Source organism: Mercenaria mercenaria, chromosome 15 (assembly GCF_021730395.1).
Source record: "Mercenaria mercenaria strain notata chromosome 15, MADL_Memer_1, whole genome shotgun sequence".
Lineage (NCBI taxonomy): Eukaryota > Metazoa > Mollusca > Bivalvia > Venerida > Veneridae > Mercenaria > Mercenaria mercenaria.
In genome coordinates, this window is record NC_069375.1 from 26,344,150 (window position 1) to 26,358,848 (window position 14,699).

The 14,699-nt window shown below is 35.4% G+C and overlaps 1 protein-coding gene across 1 annotated transcript; it reads left to right on the top strand.

Annotated features, from left to right (window-relative positions):
• The first annotated feature begins 342 nt into the window (after window positions 1-342).
• On the top strand, window positions 343-13,524 carry LOC123560626 (uncharacterized). Its single transcript, XM_045352796.2, has 8 exons — window positions 343-457; window positions 5,822-5,988; window positions 6,842-7,051; window positions 8,633-8,706; window positions 9,964-10,002; window positions 10,813-10,860; window positions 11,643-11,828; window positions 13,228-13,524. The coding sequence occupies exons 1-8, from the start codon at window positions 449-451 to the stop codon at window positions 13,383-13,385; spliced, it is 891 nt and encodes a 296-aa protein (XP_045208731.2). The 5' UTR covers window positions 343-448; the 3' UTR covers window positions 13,386-13,524.
• Window positions 13,525-14,699: the final 1,175 nt, after the last annotated feature.

Here is a 14,699-nt window from a genome sequence, read left to right on the forward strand (position 1 = left end):
GCTGGCATTTACTTGCGGTTGAATTATTAAAACCGGTATAAAATCCAGGAGCACTGGCTGAAAATGGCGCTAAACCTCAAAATTTCTTTCAATGGAATAAGTGTTGAAAGATTGCCGTAGCAATTGTACTTGACGAAAAAAAAACACACATTGTATTCGCGGAAGGGGATGACTTTTGGCTTTTAAAGAATGATATAAAAAGGAGACCTGTTTCAGAGTAAAGCAACCAAACAGTAGTTATCAGTGAACATCAAGTTCGATTAAACAAGTCATCGTTGCAATGACATGCGTATCTTTGTATTTGTTTATTTAATATTCAAACTGAATGTATATATAATGTGTTTAATAATTGTTATCAATATAAACATAAAATTTATGTGATAACGTTTGATATAATAAAACTATGTTTCAACAATAATAGTCTAATTACATGTAAAGATTAAGGACAATGATTCAGGTAAGTTACTTTGTAACTATTTTTCCTCATCCTAACTATATTGGTAACAATGCCGTTTCCGTTATGTACGAAATCCTGTTAGGACCATGTCGTATGTCGTCCGTCGCGCTTTGAGGTCGACGCGCGACAATGCGACACTACATCGCTACAATGCGATACGACATCGCGACAACGTGACACGACACACGACAATGCGGTGCGACATTGCGACAATGCGACACGACACACGACAATGATATCTTAGTGTTGTGTCACATTGTCGCCTTTCAATGGCTCGACATTTCGCATTGTCGCGTCGCATTGTCGTGTGTCGTGTCGCATTGTCGTGTCGCTATGTCGTGTCGCATTGTCGTGATGTGACGCTCGACAATGCAAAGCGATATTTCGCATTGTCGTCTTGAAATGTGCTGCATCGTGACTGTGCCGGAATCGCGATACACGACAATGTGAAGCGACAACGCAACGCGACATGCGACAACGCGAAACGACGCCCGACAATGCGAAGCGACATTTTAATAATATCGTTTCATATCGTCGCATGTCGCAATCCAGTGCAATAGGATTCGAACCTGTTGGTGATAAATGAAAGAGGAAGAACTCGTTTGGCGCCGCCTCCTGAAAGTCTGCGAGTGTTCCTAAAATGTTGCAGACAACTGCAAATGAACCTGTAAGGGATGTCTATGAGAGGATGAACTCGTTTTGCACTGACTCCTCAGAGTCTGCGAATGTTCCTGAAAATGTTGCAGACCAGTGCAAATGAATATGAACATGTTAACGTTGTCTATAGGAAGATGAAATAGTTTGGCACCACATCCTCAAGGTCTGCGAGTGTTCCTTAATGTATCACAGACCAGTGCAAATATACTGGCACCTGCTGGTGATGTCAACAGCAGGAAGAACTGTTTGACAACACCTCCTGAAAGTCTGCGAGTGTTCCTTTAAGCGTCCTGGTTAAAGTGTTGCATGCAAGTACATATAACTATTACTTTAAGGCATATAGGTTTGAAACTTATTTTTTCTTTATTCTTTTTCTAGGTCAATTAGCAACCTCACTGGGTCAAGTCCCATAACTCCGACATGTATTTGGGCAAATAAGGCCCCCTTTTGTACTTAGATAATCCTGGTTTGAGTTTTTCGTGTAAGTTACTATCTCCAAAACTAATGTAGATATTGAATTGAAACTTCACGTGTGTCTTCCGGGTTATAAAACTGGGTAATAGCATCAAGTCCACTAACTCTGACATGCATTTTGGCCAAATTATGTCGTATTTGGACCTAGAAGATCCTGGTTTAAGTTTTACATGCAAGTTACTATCTCCGAAACTAATGAAGATAATGCATTGAAACTTCTGAGGTGTCTTCGGTGTTATACATCTAAGTAATAGCATCAAGTCCCATAACTCTGACTTGCATGTTTGGCAAAATTATGCCCCCTTTTGGACCCTTGAACATCCTGGTAAAAAAACAAAACTAATGCAGATACGGGATTGAAACTCTATATATATTTTAACATAATAGGTTAATATTACTGCTTCTGGGTCAAGAAATTGAATAGTCGAGCATTGGATGTCTTACGGACCGGCCTTGTTTTATTTTCAGTTAGCATTTGAGATGGTAAAATATCGTACGTTTCAATCTATTTACAATGTCCAGCCGCCCTTGTTGAAAATGTACAAACTAAAACAATAGCGGATAGATTTATTCGTAGCGAACATGTCTGTTACATTTAACGGATACTTTATTCAGATATTTATCAGAACATAGGAATTAAACGGCTGGAAATCCATTTATTACGCCATCGCCAAAACTTAAGAGCTCCTTGGTACGGGTTGGTACATCACAGTTCGATGTTCCTTTCATCAATACCCCAGGAGTTTTATATGTTCGTAAGAAGACGAAGATAATGCATTTAATGGCGAGAAACGTTAAACAACTGGTAATCACAAACTGTATTGGTTAATTTAGTACCATATGACAGCGTCATAATGACCTTAGGCCGCTTTAGTGGTAATGGTGTTGTCTTAAAAACAGTAATTAAAAGTGTTCTTGTTGTTTTGAAACCTAAAAATTTATTCATTCACATTAGATCAGTTCTTATTTGTGGCCATGTCGGTTGTGTCATCTGTCAGGTTAATGATTAGTATGTTCTACTCTTCACTTAGTGCTTGAATTGTGTAAATGAGCGCTTGTCTAGCCCGGAATTTTCCTAAAAATACTAGAAAACACTGGAGACAAGTAACTTGTCTTTATGTCTAAGATGGTTTAACTGTTTTAGTCAAAAGTTTCTAAAATGGTTTTCAGACATGTACAAAGGAAAATGTGGATTACTAAAGTAAACTAGTGTATTTATTACAATAAATGAAATAAAGGAAGACAAGTATGGCAATTTTCTCGGTTGTTAAGTTTGCAGTCATTTTTTTTTTAAATATGTGATATGTCAGACATATGTCAGTAAAGTAATAACTTGTACTGGTTTTAGTAATATCTGGACATCGAAAATTAAATAACGAAATCATACGGAATGTTAATGAGTACTAGTTTAGTTAAGGAGAATATGATATTATATCAATGATTAATACAAAACAAATTTGTCTACAAACGGTCTATGTACTACTGGTAACTGCTTATCAATACTTGCTGTTATTTATTTATATTATATACTTTGCCATTAGGGTCTTTATGGTTACAATTCGGGTTTTTCGGCGACGCCGTCTAAATTCGTTTTCGTTACCTATGTCACGTGACTTCATTTTGCAAATCAAACTACTGGATAACGCATTATAGGTAATTTATCAAAATGGAAGATTTATGCAACACTCTGCCTGATTGGACGAGAGTGTCAATTTCTTTCACTCTGTTGATTGTGCTACGCTGAGTGAAATTTAGACAAAGCGTTTATCCTAAACGACGCTGTTCACAGTTTTAAAGCTAACTTTGGCTCAGTATATTTAGCAAGAATATCGATATATCTCAAAATGATAAGTAAGTTTAATAAATATGATAAAAACCTGTTCAAATACCAACATATATCAAATTAAAGAAAGAGCTGAATACGGTCTGCGTATCACATGAATAAGGGTGTGATAAGAGTCTTTTATGTAGAGAAGTGCTTTTTAAATGATTTTCCTTGTTACAGTTGTCGTCTGTATATGAAAAGGTTTCTTCCTTTTGTGACTTATTCAGATTGCATATTAAAATGAGTACTTGTTTGCTTTGATATATTTGTTATAAATTATTTAACTGATTTATTATATATGAATATTTTTCTTGAGTATGGTATGCAAATATTGAACTCAGTTGAAATCTGTTTTATTATATATATGCTATATAATGACTGTATCTCATTACACTGAAATGAAGGTTGTTGCATACAGTTTAACTATGTGATATGACTACGGTCAAACTTTGCTTATGAAACAGAAATATTGAAATAATTACAATTGTGTGTTTTGCTTGACCTTCACATTTTACAAGTGTGACGTCATTGTCCAAAGATTCATGAATAGCGAATATGCATTTGTTAAAGCAGTTGGCCTATTTTAGAAATAAATAAAGATAATAAATAAAAAAAAATTTCATGTATTCTAATCAAACTTGATTTGTAGCATCTTCATTAGGCCCGCAGCTAACTTTGTTCAGCTGGGACATTTAACCCCTTTTAGGGGCTGCTAGAGCTAAAACTAGAAATGCCTTTATACAGCGTCTCATGAACAGCTTGGTGGATCTTCGTCATACTTGGTCTGGAGCATCATTATAAGGTCCTCTTCCAAATTTATTTATATAGGGACTTGGGCTCTATTAGGGACCACTATAGCTAAAAGTAGATATGCCTTTCTTCACATTAACCACTAAAATGTAATGGATTTTTATCAAACTCGATGTGTAACAATATCGTAAGGTCTCCTGCTATTTTGTTACAAATGGGGATAGGGACTAATTTAGCTAAAAATATAAACACGTTTAATGACCTCTTCTCATGAACCGCTTCATGAATCTTCATCAAACTACTGCTGTAATTATTCGTCTAAGGATAAACGAAACAAAATTGCAACCCTACGAAACCTTTGCGAAAATTAAAAGAGAACCATTTAAATTGTTAAAGTGCGGTGTTTAGTTTTGCAATTTGAAAAATGTTAGATGAAAGATGAATGTTAGATGAAAAATTCATAAATTTCTTTCCTTATTACAATTCGCCGACCATCATTTTTAAAGATATTTCTTGTTATACAAAGCACTGAACTTGGACTGCACCTAACGTATTACGCTAAAATACTTTATATTTAGATGTTTACTTCAAACGTATAAAATCCTTAGTTAATGTTTTTAATTTTAGTAATATATAAATTAAGTGTACATATAGAGCTACATTCATAATCGACTGTTTTTAGTGGTAGTACACATACATAACGTGTTTATCTATACATGTATACATAATGAACTAATTTAAAGCCCGCCTGCTTATCTCAATAGGGAGAGCGTAGATCTACGGATCGATGGGTCGTGAGTGCGATCCCCCGGCAGAGCGTATATTTATTAAAGAAATTGTGTCTGAAATCATTCGTTCCCCATCTCTGATTCATGTGGGGAAGTGGGTAGTTACTTGCAGAGAACAGGTTTGTATTGGTATATAAGTTAGGAACACTGGTTAGGTTAATTGCTCGCCGTTATATAACTGAAATACTGTTGAAAACGGCGTTAAACACAAAACAAACAAAACTATTTTAGTATAAAATTGTTAACTTTATGTTTACATAAACTATATGAAGTGTTTGGTCCATATTTCGGAGAAAAATGTTTAAACATCACCAAATCATAGAAGGAAAACATTGTTTTACATGAAAATTAAACAGCATACAAAAAATGTATTATTCTACAAAACCATTGTCAATTTACTCATTTCTCATTTCTCTGAATTCCGGAAAAGGACTACACGAAGGGGCCACACTTCTGGACACTTTAGCGCCCTTAAAACTCACCATTTTTAAAGAGCTGTTACATGTCTTCGTTTTGATGCATTTGCAACAATGTACCAGCTAGTGCTCAAACTTAGCATAACTAGGTAAAACAGCGTTTTTGACAATTGTTTACATTTATTTCTTTACAAATGGCATTCCTTTTTAAAGGTTGGGGTGTGTGTGTGTGGGGGGGGGGGGGGGGGGGGGGGGGGGGGCGCAACTCCTTTAGAATATTTTAAGTATCCAATTCAATGGGACAGAACAGTAAAACAGTGTATTGGACGGATAAATTGTTTGTCAAGATGTTGTACGTTTACTAATAATTTCTGTTGTTTTGTGATATACTGCTAAACCTGAAGCAACTGTTCATGATTTTAAACATGGCATTTGGTTCTAATATACCTTTAAGGTAAAGATGAGTTTAGAGAGTGACGGCGATCAATCACATATTGAAATATCAAGATCTTATGACAAGGATGAATGTGCTATTTGCTTGGACAGCTACAGACAAGCGAAATTGTTACCGTGTATGCACAGGTTCTGTGAAGAGCCATGTTTAAAGAATCTTGCGGATAGGTATGCTATTTAAAACTGAAGTTTACCGTTTAAATCTGTTCGTAAAAGATTCTAGCTAAACGTTATCTTGTAGGCTTATCAGCAAAAACTTAAACAAGTCGTCATACGTATAATTAGACGGCAAACTGAATGTTCGCCGATCTTAAGTGTAAGTCTAAATGCTAGGCGTTGAACGATGATATATATATAATGAGACGCACCATGAGAAAACCAATACAGTGCATTTGCGACCAGCATGGATCCAGACCAGCCTGCGCATCCGCACAGTCTGGCCAGGATCCATATTGTTCGCTAACGGTTTCTCTAATTGCAATAGGGTTTGAAAGCGAACAGTATGGATCCTGGCCAGAATGCGCAGGCTGGTCTGGAACCATGCTGGTTGCAAATGCACTATGTTGGTTTTCCATGGTGCGGCTCATTATATATATGGACCCTGGATGTCACATCATTTTGAAACTTCAAATTCAAAATCTTCAGTGTCACTGACATACTTTATTTTTTCTTAAGTTTGTGTTTCTGTTTTCATGATGTTGCTTTATTTTGAGTTTATTACAAGAATCAGTCCGATGGCTTTTATAATGAACGTTCTGGTACCAAAAAAGAGTTGTTTGTATGTATACCAGTTGTTTGGCAATGCTGGTTCATACTATCATTTAAAAATAGTTAGAAACTTTCAAAGCCTTATGTTAATGAATTACGCCTGAACACTTGTTTCTTGCAATATTGTTGTAATATCTTTTTTAAACAAATAATATCATAAAAAGGTAGATTCAGTAACTCATCTACGTTTTCTAACAACGACAAGTAGAACTTACGAAACGTGTCATTTCATATGAGGCTTGTAATATTTTAGTTCGCAGGGAAACACTTTCAAGTGTCCTTTATGTCGGCAAGAATATATTGTTGGAAATTCTGCATGCGTAGGACAACCAGAGAGTACTCCTATACAAAGAAGTCAGTACATTAACGGAACCATTGTCTCACCTCTAAGAGATTCAGAAACTGCTCCACGTTTGGTACAAAATACTGAAGAGTTACGGATAGAAACAGCACCTGCGAGAGGGTACGTAATTTCGCAATTCTTAAAACGGTCACACGTATATTTGTAATATGTTTCTAAAAGGAGGTAGTGAAACCAGAAATACAGGACAAGATAAAATAGAGATAGAATAACAATGTATCCATAGAGAGCAATAATATAATTTTAACTCTCTTTTGCATTACATTCAACTTCGAACAAAACCCTTGGTGTTTAAGACTGAAAGATAGTTTCTTGAAAAAAACACACAGTTATTTTCATGTAATGCTATTGTGAAGGTATCAAGGTTCTAGTAAAGTTCTTTGTTATCTCCACTCCAATAATTTTAATTTTGGAAATTTAAACTTCAGAGACTGTTGCTATTCAGAATACACATGTATATACTGGATTGGTCGAAAGAAGATATAATCTAAAATACTTCATACAGATCCCGTGTTGCTTAGACACATATATAATTTTGTCTGCCTACCGTCCATGGTCCATGTCTTACAGAATATTGACTTCTTTTTCAACTGAGGGTACACAGCGGTTATAGTCAATTGTCCATAACTAATGTGTTTCCGAAACCTCGACTTAGGTGTAGAAATCTATATGACATATAAGGAAGCCATCCAGCTGACTCACAGAAGGTCGGCTGTCTTCCTCCAACCTCAAAGGCTAGAACCTAAATTGCGTAGGTGTGATTCGTAAATTTACTCCATCCCCTCCCCGCCCCCCCCCCTCCTCCCCTCCCCCACAAAAAATATAAAAATACATAAATAAAATAAAAACACTCTTCCATAGTAATTTGTACTCTGCCGTCATGTTTATGATTATTGTGAGGTTAACATATTTCTCCAGGTAGTAATACAAAATATGTAGACTTAAGGAATTAGATACTTCATAGAAAGATTCCTTCGAAGTACTCTTTACTTTTACTTGCCCAGTGGTCAGTCTCTGGACTGAAGCTTTTGCAGTTCGGTCACTTTTCTATTTAGTCATCAACACCCATGGATGAAAAATTAGCGCGCTAAAAAGACAAACAAGCTTTTTGTCACGTTACGTTAGTTCAAGTTGTAGTGCGTTTAAAGAGCGCCAACACATTAGCACTGAGTCTCATGGACGAAACACTAGCCCGCCAATAAGACAAACACGCTTTTTGTCGAACTAGTTCACGTTTTAGTGCGTTTGAAGAGCGCCAACACAATACCACTCATGGACGAAAACCTAGAGCGCCAATAAGACAAACACGCTTTTTGTCGAACTAGTTAACGTTTTAGTGCGTTTGAAGAGCGCCAATTAACACATTACCACTCATGGACGAAAACCTAGCGCGCCAATAAGACAAATACGCTTTTTGTCACGTTAGTTCACGTTTTAGTAAGCTTGAAAATCGCAAACACTTTAACACTTATGGACGAAATACTAGCTCGCCAATAAGACAAACACGCTATTTTTCGCACTAGTTCACGTTTTTGTGCGTTTGAAGAGCGCCAACACGCCAAAACGACAAATTGGTGCGCCAATACAACAACGCGAGAATTCTTCCACCAAACATAATAAGATATATATGAACCCTCATTTTTTCCCTGAACACGAACCTGAACTTTTAACTTTTTATTCCAGGCCCAGTTATCTTTGGACTGTCCCTCGCACAAGAGACTCAAATATAAGTTATTCTGTCAGTGAACCCTCGACAGGTAAGTTTCTTTGCTCCTTGTCACAATGCTGAATTTCATAAAGCTATTCAAAAGAAAAACGAGCAGTGTATATATTCGTGTCATTTATGGAAGGACTTGAAAATGGGATACACATTACCCAAAACGAGAGAGAGAGAGTTCATTTTTCAGATTCTAGCTACTACTTAGTTTAGAAATGAAGATAGTCGGACTAAAACAATTTGAACACCAGTAAAATTGGAGAATGAATATTCTGTACTTCAGTAGCAGCTAGAACAATTAAAAATAGAACGTATACCAGAGCAACTAAGTAAACGGCATTATTTTTGGTAAATGTTAATAACTTGGAATAAATATTATATATAGGTATTAACGTTGTTCTCTCTGTGTGTGTGCGTGTACGTGCGTGCGTGCGTGTGTGCGTGTGTGTATATGTTAATTTCTGCAGAAGTCCGCGGTCTAGGGTCACCAACAAGTTCAAAAGACTTCTGCAGACATTGATATATAAAAAACGTGTACCGCTATTTTTGTATAAAAAACATGACACGAATGCTAAAACTATTGTTTTCGTATTTGACGCTTTAATGGTTCCGGTACCATTCTGTTGTTCTTGGAAACGGTCAACACGTTTTAAATATCCACAAATAACTGGGGAGCATAAATCAACAGCAATGCCAAAATCAGTCATACGATTATTTTCATTTCTCGTTATTATAAACAGAAAGTTAACCACTTTCCATATCACTTTGAAATCCGGTCCACAGGAACACAATTTCAGGAATAATAATTTCCCATACGAGTTATTTTGAGTCGAGTACGAAGGTGTTGAGCTGCTTCCAAGATTTATATGATTTCTAAAAGCATACCGCTTGATATTTCCCAAAATTATTGATATGATTCCTAAAAGCAAGTAATCGCACAAGTGGCATGAGATTCATTTTATTCACGGTCATCGAAGAACTTTTTCTTATGGAGTAAGCAAGCCTGTCATGTGCTTACAGGAGAACAATCTTATGGTGAAAGACCCTGCTAGAGCATTTAAAAATTAAAAACCATGCATTAACAGCACGTGAAATGCCTTGTTAATACATGTTCTTAACCGTGCATGACCGTATCCAGTTTATGCAAGAACAAAAGAATAAAGATGGGGACCTAATTAGTATATACATTTCCTCCATTCCATGATAAAATCTGAAGGCAATATTACCAAGTAGTGAAAAAATGATCTTGATGTTCATACGATATTGTTTATCGCTATAACATTTATATGCATTTCAGGGGCTAGTTGTGTAAAGATATGCTATATCGGACTTATAGGTAAGTATCTGGTGTGCATTTTCAATGTATTGTCATTTTCCTTTTTGCGCCACTGTACATTATTTTTTAAATTTCAGTGCGGCATATGTTATCATTTGTGCTGTTGTTTTTATGTTCCTGGTTTCGTGAAATATGCCGTACAAAACATATGAGCCGTGCCATGAGAAATGCCAGTTTCTCCAATTCTAGTAGGCTTTAAAAGCGAACAGCATGGAGCCTGACCAGACTGCGCGGATGCGCAGGCTGGTCTGGATCCATGCTGGTCGCAAACCCACTATGTTGGTTTTCTCATGGCACGGCTCAATTAATGCTAAGTATCCACTCTTTAAATAATTTTATTTCTCATGTAATATTTTTTTTAAATATATGCTAAAGATATCTTGAGAGGTCGTGCAATATTCTGACTAAATACTGGTTTTAAAACATATTTTTGTCAACCAGTTGCCAAACCACTTTCCGTATTTATTACTGCATCGCAGAAGAAAACGAAAACACCTTTAACTAATATCTAGAGACAGTTTGAAAACGGGGTACCAGCGTTGTGGAACCTGGTACCAGATGACAGTTCATGGCAATAGAATAGTACCTCGAACATTTTTATGCGCGTCCTGATTTTTAGACAAAAAGAAGACGACAGTTAACACACATCAATGAAATTTTGTCCGAATATAGATTAAATAAATGACTTTCGAGAAACACAGATGTTTTTGCACAATTCCCGTCTTCAGTTGTTATGAAGAGAGACCGCACTTTCTCCTTCAGATTTATGGGTATATTTTTTTTCTTTTGACTTTTTGACTTATTTTACAGTTTGCATGGTACATTGCGTTTTCGTTGGTATAGGAAGACTTGTAACAGGTAAGCTACAGTGTCAGCAGTTGGTACTTTGTGATTCATATCATGTTTCTATATAGAAGAAAATGCAGAGTGGATTTTGTCAATATTCAAAGAGAGACAGAAACCTGGTGTCATTTCATATTTTGGATTTTCATGTAACAGCTTTACCAGTCATGTAATTGGTTTTCTAAAGTTAAGTAACGTGCTAGCGTTCTCAGTAAAGACATAAATTACTTAGTATCGTGATAGTGCGATATACAGCTTTTATTCTAGATAAAATCGAGTGATACGGCGTTTAGTCATTAATTCTAGTTATTATCTTAAGCAGCTCAAAAGTTTTGATTATATATATATATATGTATATTCAAGACATAATCAATTTTTAGATAATAACTGCCCTTTAAGATAAATGTATATAACATGTAATGAGTAATGCAAAAGGTTAATAATTTAGTGGTTTCAAATTGTATCATAATTATCCTTCTTGAAATTGAACTATTTTTTCAGGTGCGCTTGATATATGTACGTAACAAATGTACTCTATTTAGCGAACGATATGTTATCTATTAGGTATGAAATAACATGAAATACTGATATCAATCGAAGAACATACTATACAGTTTAGAAAACCACTCTCACTGTTGACTGCAAGTTGATGAAGCTGAAGTTGTTGTAACATACACATTTACAACCACTGGCTTATTACTAGCCTACCACTGTACAGATTTTACAATTCTGAATGATAATTGCTGAAGTAATTCTAAAATCTTACGCTTAATTAAACTAATACGTTGTTTATACAGGCATTATTGTTTATGACGATAGCTTAACTTCAAGCCGCTCAAGTAGTCAGGTCAGTGTCGCTGAGTTTCAAATATCGAAAGGAGTCTTAGACATTTTAACCGCATTGGCAATCACTCGTGAGCGAGGAAGACGTAAAGTATGTCTTGCAGTGTTGGTGATGGGTTCTATAACTTGCCTGATAATTGGTAAGTTGCTTGCTCTTAGTTCTACATGTATGTCCCTAAATTAAGACCTTACAGCAATACCATTTCTGTGACATTACAGTAACCCCAACACATTTTCTTACATTTTGTTTGAACTTTGTCTTATGAAATAGAAATAAATACATTTATTTGTAATGACATTTCGATTCTATTATCATGATTCTTTGGCACCCGGCTATGTTTATTGCTTGCAACAGACTCAAATAGTTTACTTAATAGATACCCGTCTAAAACATGCACGGTCTTGCATAATTAAAATGACCGAAACCATATCGATGATGCATAATTCTTCTGGCAAATAATTTCCTGAAATTCTTAAGTTACAACGAATCTCAATGAAATACTAGTATTTATCAGGACAGAATAAGTGCATTTGTATATTCAATCTACTATTCCACGCGTTATGGGATTGCAGCTGATATGCCAGTGGAATCAGTAAATAGAAGCAGACTAACTAAGCTTGCATTTGACAAAATGACATTTTTTGGTTACAAGATATTTATTGTAACATAATAGCCGCCATATTTCATCAGTATTAAAGATTTTACTCCATGCCATGAGAACTGCATGTAGTCTTTCTCTAAATCGAGCAATCTTTAGATGCACGGTGGCGTTATTTTATAAAGTTATTATTTATTCTAATATACTTGCCTCTGTTAAAACACTCTTACGCTAGAATGACGTCACATTGACTTGCGATGACGTCAAAGTTTTTGTTGTGACCAAGAAAGAGCGCTTCTATATTTTATCTACTGTTTTAGAATAAGGGCATATTAGAATCGAAATAGTTTATAGCAGAAGAGTGTTTTAACACTATTCATACACTCGGGTGGTGATACGTCGTTCAAATAATTTCACTCGGGCTACGCCCTCGTGAAATTATTACGCCCGACGTATGACCACCCATCGTGCATAAATAGTGTTAAAGCACTCTTCTGCTATAAATTATTTCTTAAATATTTAGACATTATTTTTTAATATATTCTTTTAAAACTTCTCGCTTGCATCATTGAAAATAACTACGGCTCTCATAAGCTCAAAATGAGGAAGACCATGAAATAATAATTTCGCTCGCTCGCTCCATCGTTTTCGAAAAAAATCCAAATTACTTCTGATCAGTTTGGCATGGCCAAATAAATAATTGCAGGTAAAGTCAAAACGACTTTTTTTAGTTAAAGTGTATTTTATTTGCATATCGTTAAGTGTATTAGTTGCAAACTGGTCGAAGAAAATAACCACATACTGGATGCAATGCTGTGATTATTGCGAGCAATTTTATTGTGCAAAAATAAAAAAAAAACTGATAAATAAAAAGATTCCGTTCTTGAATATTTTAGTCTCCTTAATCAAACGTTATCACGTATTGTATGTTTAATTTCAGGTTCAACAAAATTGTGGAAAAGTACGTGTAGCGATACGATAGATGACTTTGCCAACGGTTTCATGCTATTTTCCCGGTATTATTCAATATTTGACTGGATAATGACTGTATACCTCGTCGTGTTCGGGTGTTACTATGGTGCAGACACGAACAACTGATAGTATACACTGATTGACTTATAGGTCAACAGTCACAACTGTTGTCCGAAGTCCGAAGGATAATAATTTTGACTATTGACCCGAAACCATTTAATAAGTATTTGATTATATGACATTTGAAATGAAGCTTCGTTTTGTTTTTGATTTTTGTTATTGTTGTTCTAGTTTTGACTTCATCTCTGCAAAATGTAATGTTGACCATTTGACCGGTCAATATATATGGAAAGGATTCATGTATTACTAAAACATATACGGTATAATCTTTGTATTACTGAAGTTTCAAATTTAACAGCCTAATCAAACTTGAAGTGAAATCTCGAAATAGTTGTTGACCTTTCGTTATAACTGCTAGTTAAACTAATACATTGGTTTCTATAAAACTGTATGTAGAAGTTGAGCTTGAACTTTTAACTTGTTTTACCTAGGAGTGATATCAATGTTTGAGGATTACGAAGGTAGAATGAGGTGGTGGCAAGAAGGAGGGCTGGGACTGTTTTCCAACCGTCCAAAATGAAAACCAATGTTCTTACATTGACAAAATTATAGACGACTCTTTTCTTCCAACTCTGTTTTAGGCGTATCTTTAAAGGTTACATTAACATTAATTCACATTTTTTCTCTAAAAGAAATACATACTTTGGGGCCAGAAGGTGTATGAAGTGGGGATGGGATGAGGTGGAGAGAGTGAGATAAGCCGCAAACTTTGTATAGATGTATTGAAAATTCTGGTACATTTATTTATTTTCATTTTGTTTCAACGCGCTTATTATACAAGACGTTTAACCTCTTCATTGTGTTTAAATGTAGATATATATTTAAACATGGTTATGCAATATATTATCTGATTCTAATATGTATTTTACGTAAAAACTGAATGAAAAAGGAACCACTATTTATCGGCATGCATGGCGTCAAATAGTAGGCCGACATGACGTTAACGTTACCGTGTGCCAATGATAACAAAACTGCTGTAGGCCTTAATTTTCATTTAACTCCTCCCTCCAGCGTACAGCATGCATAATCTAAGAATGTATACATGCCTGTAGTATACTGTAAAGCACTTGACTTGTATATTGTGTTGTTAATACATGTAGTATCAAACAATCCCGTCTTGGGTCAATTATTTTAAAACACGAATACTTTAAGAGACCAACATATTGATAAATAATCAGAAAACAGTTTCTACCTGTAAAGTTATTTACGAAGTGCGCAGATAATTGCTAGATAGCTTTTATTTGGGCTTAATGCTTGAGACTGTGCCAGTTTAGAGTGTCAGCGTGTTGTTATATATTTTTTAAATTTTAATTCTGAAGT